The 17,581-nt window shown below is 37.9% G+C and overlaps 1 protein-coding gene across 1 annotated transcript in view; it reads right to left on the bottom strand.

Annotated features, from left to right (window-relative positions):
* Nucleotides 1–17,581, bottom strand: part of pecr (peroxisomal trans-2-enoyl-CoA reductase) — a 29,121-nt gene that overhangs the window by 3,896 nt on the left and 7,644 nt on the right. Inside the window, exons 4-7 of the mRNA XM_028807531.2 lie at nt 10,679–10,760; nt 5,868–5,964; nt 5,371–5,481; nt 4,353–4,464 (exon numbers count right to left, since the gene is read on the bottom strand). Of these exons, the coding sequence (XP_028663364.1) occupies nt 4,353–4,464; nt 5,371–5,481; nt 5,868–5,964; nt 10,679–10,760 (402 nt within the window). The remainder of the gene's footprint in view (nt 1–4,352; nt 4,465–5,370; nt 5,482–5,867; nt 5,965–10,678; nt 10,761–17,581) is intronic.

The raw sequence follows: 17,581 nt of genomic DNA, 5'->3' as shown, positions 1-17,581 counted from the left end.
TGGTGGTGTTTCAGCGCAACGGCAAGCGCGGGCGTTGTTTAGAGCAAGTGTATCAGTATCTGATGATTGTGCCGCCTACTTCAGTGGAGGCAGAGCGTGCTTTCTTAGCGGCTGGCATACTTCTGCATGAAGGTGCATTCTTGCCTGGATGACTGCATGCTGGACATGTTAATAATAATAATAATAATAAATTACAATTATATAGCGCTTTTCACACAGGGAGGAACCGGGAAGCGAACCCGCAATCTTCCACAGTCTCCTTACTGCAAAGCAGCAGCACTATCACTGTGCCAAGGATATCGCATATTAGTCGAGGTATAACTGCGATTCTTGAGAGACGACCTACCAAGAATTATCATAGAGATCCAGGTTCGAATCCCGCTCATGGCACATTGCTGAATGGAAGAATATATCTCTAAAATATATATTTTTTTTAAACTTTCTCTTCGACGAACGGTGCTTTGAATTCTACTTTGCAAATTTAGTTGTTTATTTTTATTTTTTGATTAAACAAAATCTATTTCATTGATTTGTTAAGGAACACATGGACAACAAGCATAATTAAAATCACAATTAAACAAACTGCCTGCAAATTCTATTGAATCATAATTATAACAAATAATAACGCATTTAACTTACTTATATAGCACCTTTACCATGGTCTCAGACGGCCGCACAGATAATCAAGAGGGGTACAATATAAATAAAAGCACAATAAGAATGAATAAATAATAGTTCACAGCCTTGTGTTTGTATGTATTTATAAAATTTAGGAAGTACCTGTAATATATTCTAGTTGATGCTGACATTTAATTAATTTGAAATAGGTAAAAATAAATATTTGGAAATATTGCGAAGGGAAATGTTTATATACTTATAGTAAACAGCACACACACCATTTAGCTAATTATATATACAGTATCTTCTTCTTCATCATTCGGCTGCTCCCGTTAGGGGATGCCACAGCGGATCATCTTTTATATATATATCCTGGCCAAATCAGGCATCAGAACAGCACACAAACCCGCGAACAATCTGCGCACTGTCCCTTTTTCATCGCAAAAAAACAAGAAATCGAGAGCAGAAACACGAAACGAAGTTTATAGCATTCCATGCAGTTTTTGCCCAGCGGTATACATGAGACAAACATCAAAAAGAATTGCAACTCGCATACAGGAACATCGCAACGCCGTCAGAAGGAAGGACTCACGATCACAGATCTAAACGCATACAAAATCAACAAGACATACATTTAACTGGGACAATGTACAAGTAAGATTTAAGGCCAGTACTAAAAGTGCCAGAGAGCTGGCCGAATCCTGGTTATCAAATGAGAATGCCATCAACAGACACTTGGACATAAACCCAGCATATGCAAACTTATGTAGAACATGTTCATAATAAATAAAACCTTACGACCTGTACCCCATATATATGCTGTTCTACAGCACGATTAGAATCTGAGTATTAAAGGTGTAGGTCTATTTTATCAGCATATTTTATAACATCAATGTTAATATCGAATATAACTATAATTATTCTGTATTAGCATTGATATGAACGATTTGTTAAATTAGTGTTAAGTATAAAAAAATGAAACTATGATTATACAATTCAATGTTTATTATATATCTTTACACGTTTTGCACACATATTTAATAAATGTAATAAACTGCACCAAGAATGGTTAAAAACATCATTCAAAAATGTGTACGTGAATGTAAATATATCTGCACAAACTGACCCTCGTGAGTAACACTTTTAGAAAGTTCAAAACGAAACGCAAATCGCAAAGCGTCTGTGTGCAGATTCGAACAAGCTTTTGCAGAATACATTAACTGACAAGAGGCTGGCCCGCCCTTTCTGAGTTTTGGTAGCCAACACGAGCCGTGATTCGCCAATTCTTGGTAGCCGACTGAGCCATCATTGGCCAATTCTTGGTAGCCGATCCGGGCTGTCAATGGTCAATTCTTGGTAGCCGATACGGGCCGCGATTGGCCCGAGCTTTCAATTCTTGGTAGAATCTTGGTAGCAGAAAGCGATCTGATTGGTTTTCGCTACCAAGAATTACCTCGACTCATGTCTGCTTAGAGGCGCCACCTGTGAAGACGTTGTGCTTTCTACGCTCTTATTACCACAACTAAAGATACATGTTCTTATATGACAGCATGAACTGCTTGTAGATAACGTTAGTCTTTTATTTGTGTCAACATATTGCAGTAGTTTTATTAAAAATAAGTGTCGGTCGTTCTAAAACCGTTCACATGTGAGATGCCCGGTGCACTGTGCCATGCCCGGGATTCTCGGGAATTAAATGCGGGATTCCCGAATTCCCGGGAATGGATAAACCCGTCCGGGAATGGATTCCCTACTTAATACATCTTTTACACACACTCACAATCAGAGAAGCAGAGATGTGTCACTTTAATCTCAACTGGTTAGGAGGAGCTGCGCCTAACAGAGGGAAGTGTCTATCTAAAAAATCATTCTAACGGTGAGAACCATCAATCTCATATTTAAAACCATAATGGAGACTTGGAGTCATATCCAGCTAAAAGTAGTCAAGCAAACAGAAAAGGGACTTTACATATGAAGTGAATTTCAGTAAATGAGATAGATAGATAGATAGATAGATAGATAGATAGATAGATAGATAGATAGATAGATAGAGAGAGAGAGAGAGAGAGAGAGATAGATAGATAGATAGATAGATAGATAGATAGATAGATAGATAGATAGATAGATAGATAGATAGATAGATAGATAGATAGATACTTTATTAATCCCAAGGGAAAGTTCAGCTTTATAATAAAGATGACGCTGGTTTCCACAAGAACACCACCTGTTTGGTTCTACTGCATTTTTTTATAATAATGGATAATGGATTCATTATGAAATTTCTTGGGTTGGTTTGGTTGGTTTCTGCTCTGTACATGGAAATCATGCCAGCCTAAGAACTCCTCAATGAGGACATAATGATGTTACGTATATTCTATAATTGACAATAGAACATTTAGCCATGCAAATTAAATATGCATTGAAAGTTTATTTTTATTCTATGTGCAGTTTTTGCGGTGGGTTGGCACCCTGCCCAGGATTGATTCCCTGCCTTGTGCCCTGTGTTGGCTGGGATTGGCTCCAGCAGACCCCCGTGACCCTGTGTTCGGATTCAGCGGGTTGGGTAATGGATGGATGGATGGATGGATGTGCAGTTTTTACACATGCTTAATGTTTGGATTTATTTTGTTTTTTTGTAATACCAGTTTTTTATGCTCAGAAGAATATCAACGGTACTGGACCACAGATGAACTGCCAGCAAAAGTGCTTAAAGTGACTTAGAATCTTAGACATGTAAGAAATCACAGTGTGCAGGCAAATATCAAAAAAATGGGCAACCTTTACATTGTAAAACAGTTCCCTGTCACCGCCTAAAAAAAAAAAAATCTTTACACAAATACAAAAAGGCAGAAAAAAAGAAAAAGTAGTACTAGAGTAATTTTCTCTACCTCTGCAACACTGGTAATCATGCAGATATCTGTCATTTACATTTGTTGTGATCTAAGTACATCTAGCACCTACTTCAGTTTTATTAACAGTTATTTCATGATTGAAAAAAGACATTTAAACTGTTTTTGTTGCTAATGGAAAAGCAGTATAATCAAAAATGTTTACAAAGAAATGAACACTGTGGATGGAAGCAGATAATCCAGGATACTGATGGCTGCATTTCATATCAAGTATAAAAAAAATGGGCAAGCAACCATGGTAAAGAGCCACATTAAGCTAGTTTGATTGAAAACGGTAGACCGTCAACTCTATACATCAGTATGCAATAATACACAAATTTCTCACCTCTGGCAATACACATTTGCATTTTCAGTAATGAAACTGCACACGCAATGGTGGAATGTGATTTGGCCAGATTAATTAGCCTTCACAGTGCTTTTGATAAATGGGCTTGTGCATTCATTCTTCATGCTTAAAATATACACTTCTTAGTTTCATTATGAAGTAAAATGCATAATTCCATCTTAACTTGGGCATATTAATTCCTTTAGAAATCAATGTTAATACAAATACTTAACTTCACCATTTTTTCTCCATGTTGTAGTATTTTTGTTTCTGTAAGGGGTTGTTTTTTTGGAGTCAGTCATAAGTAAGTGCAAAAGTAAAAATTACGCAAATGGATAAAAAGAATGGCTATATGTATACAGAAATTCCCACAGATACTGCGATGTTATTGTTGCCAGAGGCAGAGAACTACAGGAAACTGACCAAAATAGAATAAAAAAATTTTAAATATTTAAAATGAATATTAAATTCCAAAATTTTTGAAACAGATCAAGACATACCAGGTATTTCAAATAAAGCACTATAGAGACTCTGGCCGGCATCTATCCTTAAGGTTGCCCCGGAGATAAATGAGGCAGCAGGTGACAGCAGAAAGCAAACAGCAGGGGAAACCTAGATAGAGACAGAGAAATTTTTAAATAAAAAATATATATAAATAAATAAACAAACAATGAGCTTCTTAGACGAAAAAATAATGATATAGGCAAATAAATGATTTTCTCAACCTTTGTAAAATAAATGAACTTTTGGTAATAGTAGTTAAAGAGCAGAACCCCGATACTTATCAGATCTGAATAACCTTTCTCATATACAGAGATGTTGAGATTTTGATGAATCTCGACGTTTTAGACCTCCCTGAATTTCTCATATATGAAGTATAGGGAAAGTATTGGAATCCTCCAAAAATTCCATTTCGAGATTTTGATGAATCTCAACGTTTTAGACCTCCCTGATTATGAAAATACCATTTTTGGAATTATGTCTGTGTGTGTGTGTAAACACAATAACTTGAGTACGCTTTCACTTAGGTCAACCAAATTTTGCAAATAAGTATTAGGTACAAAACTTAGATTTCTATTAACTTTTGGGCTATTTCCGCTAACCAGAAGTGGTACTTTACCTTTCATTCATGCAGTGGCAGAGTCCAATTTATTCAACTTTATTTTTATAATAATTGTTCAATATATTATTAATTTGATTTGATTTGTTGTTGATGGTTCTTTAATGTACATAATATAAAAATATAATCATTGTCTTGTGGTTTATTCCTCAAATATCCATCCCCATATCTGAGTATACGAGAAAGCCTAGGGGAGACCACTCCCGATTGCAGGGACACTTTCATTTACATTTTACATTCACATTTCACATACATAATGCCACAAATTCAAATTGGTCAAACTTCAAGTCCACACTTAGACTAACAAATGTGTTATTGGCATATGGTAGGAAACAAACATGCTACTCTCCACTCATAAGTTGCCAGATGAAAAAAGAATACAAAGCATTTTCATATACCTCTTCTGGAACTCCTAGTCTTTTTGCAGGAATGAGATGAGCAGCTTTTTTAAATATCGCTGTGCCGAGATCTTTATAATTCTCTACTGCAGTCTTTGAAACAATAGTACCCTGTCAATTCAACAATTTATACACGGGCATTATATCAACATGACACGTGATACAATTTACTGCATTTCAAGTATTTTTGGCTGAGCATTTAACATATATGGATTGTTTAAAGGTAATCACCACAAACACAAAAAATTACACATAAATATTTTTTATTCAGATATAAAGTCTGAACATATCTAAAATACCAAGGTCAAATATTCAGTTTAGTTGTAATGATATTCCATATCTCATATATTTACAATAATTATCTTGCAATTTCAAAATATTTTTAACATTTTTAACATTTGCATATTTTATAAATAATGAATCCACCACCAAAATATATACCAAACCATAAAAGGTAAATCAATTAAATAATTAGTATTCCACAGTTTTTCACTAACCGGTGCAACAGCATTGACCCTCACTCCACTGGCTGCCCACTCTATAGCTAATGTCTTGGTCATGTTTTCTACACCAGCTCTAGCTGCTCCTGTGTGTCTGGAGGTTAATTAACAAATAAATAAAAATGATCAGTGAAACACTTACTGACAAACTAGTATAATACTTTGAATCCTCTGCTGTCCCTTGTTGTCAAGTGTGAATCCTCTGCTGTCCCTTGCTGCCAGGTTTTATTTACAAATAGTAGACAGTAAAATCTTTGTTGAAGCACACATGAGATATTACTTTTTATTATTTCTCTCCTAAAGTGTTGACATGCATATCAGACTATAATATAATCAATAACATACACACTGAGTATCAGATAGAAAATCAGTTCCCTTAACATTATATCCTTGCATCTCAACTTGATGCTATACCCTTAGTGTGCTTTGAATGGTGTTGGCTATACAAAAGGTTAGTTTCCCATCACACTATGCAATATGCAATTTGACAATTTAGCTGGAAGAATTTATGTTTGACTCTTCATTTTATTGTCTGTGGATAATGTCAATAATATAATTTCTAAAAAGCAGCATTGAACTCATCTACTATAGACATTTCAAAAAGTAAGTGCAACAACATGAATATTTTTTTGACATGTAGACATATCAAGATTTGGTCTTCATTTAAACAGTATCTATAGATAAAGGTGATGTACACTAAGCGAAAAAAAAAAATAATGAAAATGCGATTTTGCAATAAATCACTCAATAAAAAATGCCTGTATCATCAGGAAAGGAGGCAGGTGGCTGGGTGTATGCCCCAAGGAAGTGGGCAGCAGGCCTACACTTGAGAGTGGGGCTGAAGTTTGGGAGCTCCTTGGAACAACGTAGAGGAGTAGGAGTGGCCCTGTCATGCAGCATCTCCCTTTTGACACCGGCGCAGTGACTGAGGGAGACGTCTGTGGTGTTTGGAGGGGAGTCCTACAGAACCTGCACCTGTTGTGGACTTATCCTATCAGGACCTTGCAGCATGAGGAGACCCCAGATTTCAGAGGGAGTCACTGGGTTTCATAACTGTTTTAACAAAGAAACCTGCCTGGGATTTTAACCTTGTTTTTACTGGTTTATTTATTGATTTTAATCTTTACCACAAAATTGTTTAATGGATTGTTTATTCATTGACTCTTTAATACACTGCACAGTCTGGATTTTGATAAAAGCACTGAATGGTTTGCACAATACCTTTGCTGATTGTGTGTGTCCTCTTGCCCAGCTCATCTAGGTTAACAACTATTGATAGTTCCAGGTTCAAGAGGCTACTGAAAGCAACTAGGGAGCAGACCCAGACCATCACATGGGAGTCTTAACAATTCACTTCTAGAATTTTATTTACATTATGTTCCTAAAAATATAATCCATTATTAGCACAAATAAGATTATAACATTTATAATTTGCAAGTATGTAAATAAAAATATCAGCCGATTTAGGATATGTTAAGGGTGGGCAGAACTATTAACAGAACAAAACTGTGACTTTTTTAAGCCTAGGGTAATTTTACTACATGTATTTTGCTACTATGGATGAGTGAATGTTTGCAAACTTCATGAAATGCATTGAAGTCAATGGGGAAGGAGGAACTGAACTAATTTTGAGTGGCTTACAGTATAATGGTACATTTGTGTTTTAAGGGCTGGACAGGCATCTGACAATTTTGTTGTACTGATTATTGTGTTCAAATATGTGATATGAGCTGTGAGGTAGTAGTGGTAACCACTGTGCCACCATGCCTCAAACATCGAAAGATGCAAACAGAATGATAACCACTAACAAAATACAACAAATGGCCCCAAACTAGCAATAAGTAAAAAACAAATAAATATTTTATATATAGTGCATCCAGAAAGTATTCACAGCGCATCACTTTTTCCACATTTTGTTATGTTACAGCCTTATTCCAAAATGGATTAAATTCATGTTTTTCCTCAGAATTCTGCACACAACACCCCATAATGACAACGTGAAAAAAGCTTACTTGAGGTTTTTGCAAATTTATTAAAAATAAAAAACTGAGAAATCACATGTACATAAGTATTCACAGCCTTTGCTCAATACTTTGTCGATGCACCTTTGGCAGCAATTACAGCCTCAAGTCTTGTTGAATATGATGCCACAAGCTTGGCACACCTATCCTTGGCCAGTTTCGCCCATTCCTCTTTGCAGCACCTCTCAAGCTCCATCAGGTTGGATGGGAAGCGTCGGTGCACAGCCATTTTAATATCTCTCAAGAGATGTTCAATCGGATTCAAGTCTGGGATCTAGCTGGGCCACTCAAGGACATTCACAGAGTTGTCCTGAAGCCACTTCTTTGATATCTTGGCTGTGTGCTTAGGGTCGTTGTCCTGCTGAAAGATGAACCGTTGCCCCAGTCTGAGGTCAAGAGCGCTCTGGAGCAGGTTTTCATCCAGGATGTCTCTGTACATTGCTGCAATCACCTTTCCCTTTATCCTGACTAGTCTCCCAGTTCCTGCCGTTGAAAAACATCCCCACAGCATGATGCTGCCACCACCATGCTTCACTGTAGGGATGGTGCCAGGTTTCCTCCAAACGTGACGCCTGGCATTCACACCAAAGAGTTCAATCTTTATCTCATCAGACCAGAGAATTTTCTTTCTCATGGTCTGAGAGTCCTTCAGGTGCCTTTTGGCAAACTCCAGGCAGGCTGCCATGTGCCTTTTACTAAGGAGTGGCTTCCGTCTGACCACTCTACCATACAGGCCTGATTGGTGGATTGCTACAGAGATAGTTGTCCTTCTGGAAGGTTCTCCTCTCTCCACAGAGGACCTCTGGAGCTCTGACAGAGTGACCATCGGGTTCTTGGTCACCTCTCTGACTAAGGCCCTTCTTCCCCGATCGCTCAGTTTAGATGGCCGGCCAGCTCTAGGAAGAGTCCTGGTGGTTTCGAACTTCTTCCACTTACGGATGATGGAGGCCACTGTGCTCATTGGGACCTTCAAAGCAGCAGAAAGTTTTCTGTAACCTTCCCCAGATATGTGTCTCGAGACAATCCTGTCTCGGAGGTCTACAGACAATTCCTTTGACTTCATGCTTGGTTTGTGCTCTGACATGAACTGTCAACTGTGGGACCTTATATAGACAGGTGTGTGCCTTTCCAAATCATGTCCAGTCAACTGAATTTACCATAGGTGGACACCAATTAAGCTGCAGAAACATCTCAAGGATGATCAGGGGAACAGGATGCGCCTGAGCTCAATTTCGAGCTTCATGGCAAAGGCTGTGAATACTTATGTACATGTGCTTTCTCAATTTTTTTATTTTTAATAAATTGGCATTATGGGGTGTTGTGTGTAGAATTCTGAGGAAAAAAATAAATTTAATCCATTTTGGAATAAGGCTGTAACATAACAAAATGTGGAAAAAGTGATTCGTTGTGAATACTTTCCGGATGCACTGTAGATATATATATATATATTTATGTATGTAAGTTAAGGCTTGTTTTGAGACAATACATGGGCACATGGCTAATTGTGCATGCAAATTAACCATGCAGCACTGGCTGGCAACTATTATTCTCATAATATTCTCATTATGGGCAGCTAATGAACCCCTCAAATGAAAATACTGCAAGTCTTTCTTCTTCTAATTTTGTTTTTTAAATGCATGCAGGCTGGAAGGCTAGAGTACTGATCAGGAGGTTACATCATGCATGTCTGGAGTAGTTCTGTAACAATCTTAAAATGCACATGCATGAAAGTTCTATGCGTCAACTTGCAAAGCATCATGTGGCGCTGGGGAATAAAATGTTCTCCTAAACTGCCTGCAGTGCAAATGTTGAGGAAAATATGCATCAAACAAAGTCACCAGCGAATACAACATATTCACTGCGAAAAACTCTTTGGAGAATTTCATTAATCAACACTATTTACTACATCAAATACTAATAGTAACAACAATCATAATGCCTTTTTCTTGTAAATGATTTAATTTCTTGAATTACTTTAACTTTACTATAATCTTGTAACGAAAAGAGTGTTAGGAAAATGCATACTGTGATCATGATATTGGATTAAGTGGGTCCAGTTAACAGTTCACGTTGCAAGAAGGGTAGGCACACAGTACAGTACACCTGCCGACATGTGAAAGCAGATAATTCAGATTACTGCTTTCTGTTAAGTAAAACTGTGTGCTTCTACTGTGTAAGGGATAAGCTCCAAAATGATGAAACTGACCTAAAACAAAACAACTGCAAAAACTGAAGAAAGACAAGTCCCTAAAATGTGATACTATTCTTACTGAAGTATTCAGAGGGAAACTAACTTCATTTCAAAAGCAAGTTATTATGGATAGAAATACTGGTGGCACAGTAGTCCAGTTGTTAACAATGTTGCCTCATTTCAATAGGGACCTGCCTTAACCTATGCTTGAGTTGTCTTCCATGTCTGCACTGGGTTCTTCTACCACCCACAACACATTCATGTTGGGCTCACTGTAAATTTACAGAGTAAGTGTGTAGGTTTTTGTTGGCTTTTGTCCCATTCAAGAGTCATTTATTCTTTTAACCAAGGGATGATGATTATATTGATATGTACATCACTGATCCTTTTTCTGGGTAATATTGGTTAAAAAATTGAATGAAACGATAGGCAAAATTAGGTAAGTCCTCTGTAACATACAAACATGTTTCCATACACTACTATACCTTAACTCTCAAAAGAAAGTTAAAGAAATCATTTATTCTGGTTGCTAATTTGTATAATCCTAGGCACTATTATCTATGTTAGGCAATTAAACAAAATTTTATTGGACTTACAACATTCCAGGAAATCCTTTAAATATGTCTGCTATAATATTCACAATGGCCCCCCCATTCTGCTTCATCCAGGCATTGTAAACTGAAAATTAAACACAACATAAGGATAATAATAATGTTTATATTATTAATGTATGTGGCATTTAACAAACAGCAAAGAAATGCAAACAGCTGTATGCCCTGTGGATGAGACATTGCCAGGACAAAGATGCCAACAGGAAGACACTGGGCATGGGACAGATTTAATGGGTACCTTGCAAAAAGAAACCCAAATTGACAGATGGAGAATTCCTCTGCACACAAATGCAGAAATGCTGGAGCAGTTGGGAGTAGAAGGACCGTTCATTGTTGACTGTGCTCCAAAAGGAATCTTACAGAAATACCTTAGAAAGAAAAAGAGGTTGTGATACAATGGAAGGAAGTCTACAATTCTTCTGCAGGATGCTAGAAGGCAGGCAATACAGCTAAAGCTTATGTTCCCTGTCTCTCTGAGTTGAAACAATATAAAGCCATGGAGGACTGGCATAACTCTACCAGGCTAGAACAGCTGAGAATGTTTCGCCACTATAGGAGGACAGGCAGCCTGAAGTTCAAAATGCTGGAAATCAAACCCTACTAAGGGTAAGCGAGGCTCCAGGGTGCAAAGATACTGGGATCACCAGGGGCCTCATGTATAACGCCGTGCGTAGAACTCACACTATAACATGGCGTAAGCACAAAAGCGGGAATGTGCATACGCACAGAAAAATCCAGATGCAAGAATCTGTACGTACGCAAACTTTCACGTTCTTCCACTACATAAATCCCGATCAGTGTGAAAAATAACGCACGTGCACGCGCCTTCTGTCCCGCCCCAACTCCTCCCAGAATTATGCCGCTTTGAATATGCAAATCGATATAAATAGCCTTCTATGAAAAGACAATGGGAAAAGCACGGGGGAAAATATAAGAATTTCAGCGAATACCAAGTGGAGGCAAAGGAAAAACGTACTATTTGTTGGTTTAAACTGTGGTATAATCAACAAAAGAAAGTTGATCGAGTGACATAGTGTCGGAGAAACTCGAAAGCTCAAGTTCACAAAGTCGCACAGTGCCCAAAATAAAAAAGAAGTTGTCACATATCAAAGTCGGTGTGAAAAAGCGACTTGTAGCGGACCATCTGAGTGTCATATGAAAGCTTATTAGGGTACAGAGAAAAAAAATAGGCACACAGTGGGAAAAAAGTACGAAATGTCAACTTTAATCTCGAAATTTCCACTTTAATCACGTAGTTTATTTTGTCATTAAAGTAGAACATCATAAACTTCATCTTAAAATCATTTATTTTACTAGTTTCTCAAATCCCATCGTAACTAAAGTAGGACGTTAAATGCTTTGTTCTGTGTTTGATCTTCTATGTGCTCTATGTGTGTGAATCACTACATGCTTCCGTTCTTTCTCTTTCTCCAACAGGACACATAATCCATTACATTCGTGATATTACAGCTCTCTGAATAATTAAAATACTGAGATGTATACGTGATATCTTTTTCATGATGATAAGAATGAAAGCATGTTATTAAACATGGGAACACGGTGGCGCAGTGATTGTTCATATCTCACGCAAGAGGCTTGCTGCGCCATGCGTGACCTTTGATGAAATAATTTATTACAGAAGTACTGTCTCTTTCAAACATACTAACCTCCAATTCCTGTCCTTACTTTTCTTTCTCCAAATACCCAATCGCCACACAATCAGCTCTGTAATAGACGTTAAGCCACGCAAATTCTTCAAAACTTTTAAGGAACATTGGAATATCTTCGTAGTACATGTTTAATTATTCTATCTGTCTATCCTTCCAGTGTCGCGTCAGCACCAGCAATAATACAGCGCAAGGCAGGAGCTATCCGTGAACTAGCTAGCGCTGCGGCACCGTGTCCTCACATGTTTAATTATTAACAATACTGATTATTTAAATGAAGTTAAAGTTTTATCTGTATACTATAAGCAACATATTTTGCTGCATTTCATCTTAAAAATGATATCGTTACCATACGCGCTTTATAAAGTGGCGCAGGTTGTGCAATATTATAACCGTAGTGCAAGTTTACAGTGGGGTTCTTATAATTGTTCTTATAAGTACAAACAGTTGTACAAGGAGCACTTGACTGAGTGCGTTTATAGCTCTTGAGATGAAACTGTTTCTGAAACGCGAGGTCCGTACAGGAAAGACTTTGACGCGTTTTGCCGTGGCTGAGGTAGTGTATGCTACTGCTGTGATTCCCCACTCAGATACAGTGATATAAATACTCCAAGTGGTGCAGTGAGAGTAATACGGAAAAAGATGATCCGCTGTGGCAACCCTTAATGGGAGGAGCTGAAAGAAGAACAAGATGCAGTGAGAGTAACAACGCTAAAGCAGTTATGGTATTTGGAATACTATGGCTATTCCCTGGACCATTATATTGCTGCAGGTTAATTGCAATCAGATGCATTACACTAATAAACAATATGCAGTTAATTTCAGTTTATTTATAAAGCCGCGTCAGGAATGTGGGTCTAAGAAAGAAAGGGTGACCACACAAGAACAGTAGCACTGCTTTGACGCTGGGTGCCGCCAGTCTGCAAAACCAAGCGGAGAAATTGCGTACGCCAGGGTATGAGGTACCGTGGAAATGTGCGTGGCTTTACGCCAAGTTTAGGTTTTATACATCGCGATTTGAGCGTGAAAATGTTCATACACAACATTTCTGTGCATACGCACCATTTATACATGAGGCCCCAGGTGGGGTACTAGTCTGATTCTAATATTTGGATTTTCCTTAGAATATTGGACATGTTACCATACCAACAAAAAGGCACATACAGATTAAACCATCATGAATAGAATGCAGCATTGCTGGCATTTCTGCATTTAAAGGCCAGTCTCACAAGATGTTGTGCAAAATAAATGATAAACGTCCCTCAGTAGTTTACCTTATTATCAAAATGCTCATAATAAGCTAGCTTAATGTAATTAGTTCTCTAGCAATGTTGGTTTTTGTAATCCATGATATTTTACATGGTGTACAACAAGGATCTACTCTAGGCTTGCTGTTATTTTAAATCTACATGCTGCCATTAGGCCAGATTATTTTAAAATATGAGGTGAACTACCACAGTTATACACATGACACACAGCTTTACTTATCTATAACACCTGATGACTCTGACACTCTAGACTCCCTGATAAATGCCTTACTTGCACTTCTGAATGGATGAGTAGCAATTTTCTCAAGCTAAATAAGAAAAATATACACAAATCTTTGGGGTTGGCAAATATGGATACAGTCATCCCTCACCTATCGCGGGGGTTACGTTCCAGAGCCCCCCGCGATAGGTGAAAATCCGCGAAGTAGCGACCTATATTTATTTTATTATTTATACATATTTTAAGGCTTTATAAACCCTTCCCACACTTTTATAAACCTTTCTCACTCTCTTGTTAACCTTTCCCACACTCTTATAAACACTTCCTATGCTCTTAAACACTTTCTACATTCTTAAACACCGCAGACCAACACTGCACACTGCACGCAGCTATCAGACGTCGATGTGTCTGCACTCGCTTTGTGAAGGGGGCAGCTGAACTCACGCTGAGAAGAAATGGACTTTGTGCTGCTTCTGCCAAAATGCCTGCTTGTCGCTCTGCGCTTTTGGAAGGAGGAGGAGGAGTGTGTGTGTGTGTGGGGGGGGGGGGGGGTGTGAGGGCTGAACGCACGTTCGCTCAAACCCCCCCTCCCCGGAGGCGCAATGCGCTCCTGCCACTTCGCATTGTCAAGGGGGTGGGGAGCTGAATAAACACTAAGGAGAAGTGGACTTTGTGCTGGCTTTGTGCTGCTTGTTGCTCTGCGTGTCAATAATTTTAAAGCCTTGTATTTTCCTGTCTCACTGTCTTGTCTTGCGTGAAGTTAAAATGTTTTATAATAGTGAGATGTTACTCATATCCTTAGCCCAACATCCACATATCATATGTGTTAACAAAGTGTGTTTTATAAGTTTACATGTGTTTAAAGCATGTGGGATGGGTATTTTAAGGTTTAAACTATAAAAATGTTTATTTATATGGTCTTTCTATATCGTGGATTTTCTCCAGTTGCTGATGGGTCTGGATCATAACTTCCGCGATAGGCGGGCAATCACTTGTATTTAAAAACCCGCGAAGTCGTGAATCCGCGAAAAGTGAACCGCGAAGTAGCGAGGGATTACTGTATAGTGAAGGTCACAGAAATAAACATAGCATTAAAAGTCAAGGTAGAAGTAAAAAATTAGGTGTAATCATCAACTCTGGCCTAAACTGATCTGATGTGATGTCTGTAATGTTTAGTTTTCACGGCCTAGTTATTGTCTGGGCATTTACATACACATTCATCTTAAATGAAATTTATGTAATGCTTAAGTGTGATAAACAGTGCAGGTAAGGTATAAACATAGACCCTCACATATTTTTCCTGCCAATGTTCTTTAATTTTCTAGGTATTTTTTGTCAGAGCTCATTTTCTAAATATTGTGTGTCATCTTAGAAAGGCTATGGCATTATATGCCTCCATCTACTGTACATTAAGAAAAGAATTTGGATACACAATAGAAACCAAGAGTGGTAGAACTGTATTTTTAGCTGCTTTGATGACTCCCAAGTTTTGAAAAACTTTCGACTGATACAAACAACACTCAAATATACCTGCACAACTGAGCGTGCATTTCGTCCTTTATGATTGTTTAAAATGTCATATGATGCACAAAAATGACACACTTAAGCCCCTTCCATGAGTGAGTATCAAATCACAGTTTAAATAGTTAGAAAAGATGACCAGAACTGAAATGGGATTCAGTACCACATATCAATGCAGTCTTGTAAAATCTCAGAAAAAAAAGATACTATGTGGGTTTTACTTTGTCAGATATATATAAAAATCAAAATCAGGTGTCATCAATGTGGTAGTGTAGATGCAGTGGCCCATTTTCTGGGCATACAAAAATCATTTTTTTTGTCGATAGCAGTGTAATTTGTTTCACTTTTAATTTTATGCAACTTTTAACCTGTTTTGGCTGTAACTTTAATTCTTGGCATGCTGTGTAATACAAAAGAATATGTTTCTTCAGGCTCATGCTAGCAAATTACTGTCCAAGTCTTAATTGGGTCCTATTTCAGGATATTGGGATTTTAGCATTCTGGAATCTCATATTTTTCTAGACGAGTGTTTCTTAAATTATGGGTTGTAGACACATCTGAATTGGGTTGCCACATAAGTATGTAGTAAAATTAGCCAAGTCCAGCCAAGTGTGAATTCTGTGTAGAAGGATATGCCACCCAGTATTTAGCATACTATTGTGTCAGTTTATGAAACAATGCTGTTCACATATCATTAAGAACTTTTGTTTCTGTAGCATGAAAATACTACATAATAAACATTCCCCACCTTCCATCTCACTGTCTATTAAACAATCTGTCAGACAAAGACTGATAGCAAAAACACATATTATGAAAGGGAGACACAGAACGAAGTGACACAGGCAAGCTTTTGTGGGGAAGAGACTGCAACACTAGATTTAAATGTTGAAATGAAAACAATGGATGCAGCACAAAAATGTGATGATTTACAGGTTGTTATGAAGGGTGAGTGAATTGGGTGGAATTATATACAGGTATATACTGCAATGTGCCATGGTAAGTGTTGTATGCTAAATGCAGTTTTGTTGGCCATGGACAACTCCTCTCTGACTAACTGCATGTGGCCCGTTACAGCATGCAATGAATCTATATCTAGATTTTGCATTAAGTTTAATGTGCCTCTGTGAGGAAGAATTCTTTCTAGTCAAGCTATTTTAAAGTGGTTTGTTAAATGTCCATATACTGGTGGTGTGAAGGATGTGTTTATTAGCTCACTGAGAATCATAAGAACAGCAGAAAATATGAAAAGGATGAAATAATCAGTAGTCGTGCAGCATGATGACAGTCAATAGGTAAACATTTCAAACTGGACTGTTGGCCCAAATCTTCAGCAAGATTTATCTCATCATCCATATCAAATAAAAACAGTGCATTTTATTTGGTTAATTGTTAAATGGAAACTACAGAATGTTAAACTATTTTTAAACTCATTTTGAAAAAACGTAATAATAATTGGAAATTATTTGGAAAATGTTATTTAAGACAAGGTAAATAAGCTGCCTGCAACAATTAATTTTTGAACTGCTTCATTCATAACGGGCACCATGAGTCAAGGGACTAACATAGGTAATTTCAAAAATCATCATACCTTGCTCTGCACCCCAAGAATTTCTTTCTCTCTGCTTTAGTAAGGCTTACACTAAACATTTCTACTGGTAGTGATATACCTCAGGGATCTATTTCTATTTTTTGAATGATAATTATTGTTTCAGGTTCAAGCCCTTGGTGCTCTCTGTTTGGCTATTGTTATTGCCTTCAACACAATCATCCCTCAAAAGCAGGTTGTAAAACTGAGCAGGTTGGGCCTGAACACCACCCTCTGCAATTGAATCCTGGACTTCTTGACAGAGAGGCCCCAGTCAGTACGGCTGGGCTGCAACACTACCAGCAACATCACACTGAGCACTGGAGCCCCACAGGGCTGCATGCTTAGTCCACTGCTCTTCACCCTGCTGACTCACGACTGCAGAGCCACGCACAACACCAACCACATCATCAAGTTTGCAGATGATACAACGGTGCTGGGATTGATAAGCAGCAATGATGAAACAGCATACAGAGAAGAGGCGGAACGGCTGTCTGCATGGTGTGAAGATAACAATCTATCTCTCAATGTCTACAAGACAAAAGAGGTAATTGTGGACTTTAGAAAATCACATCCTGCCCACATCCCACTCAGCATCAACGGTCTAGATGTGGAGAGTGTTAGGTG

Source organism: Erpetoichthys calabaricus, chromosome 8 (genome assembly GCF_900747795.2).
Source record: "Erpetoichthys calabaricus chromosome 8, fErpCal1.3, whole genome shotgun sequence".
NCBI classification, from domain to species: domain Eukaryota; kingdom Metazoa; phylum Chordata; class Cladistia; order Polypteriformes; family Polypteridae; genus Erpetoichthys; species Erpetoichthys calabaricus.
Note: the sequence above shows the minus strand (reverse complement) of the source record. Positions and strands in the feature narration are given on the sequence as shown.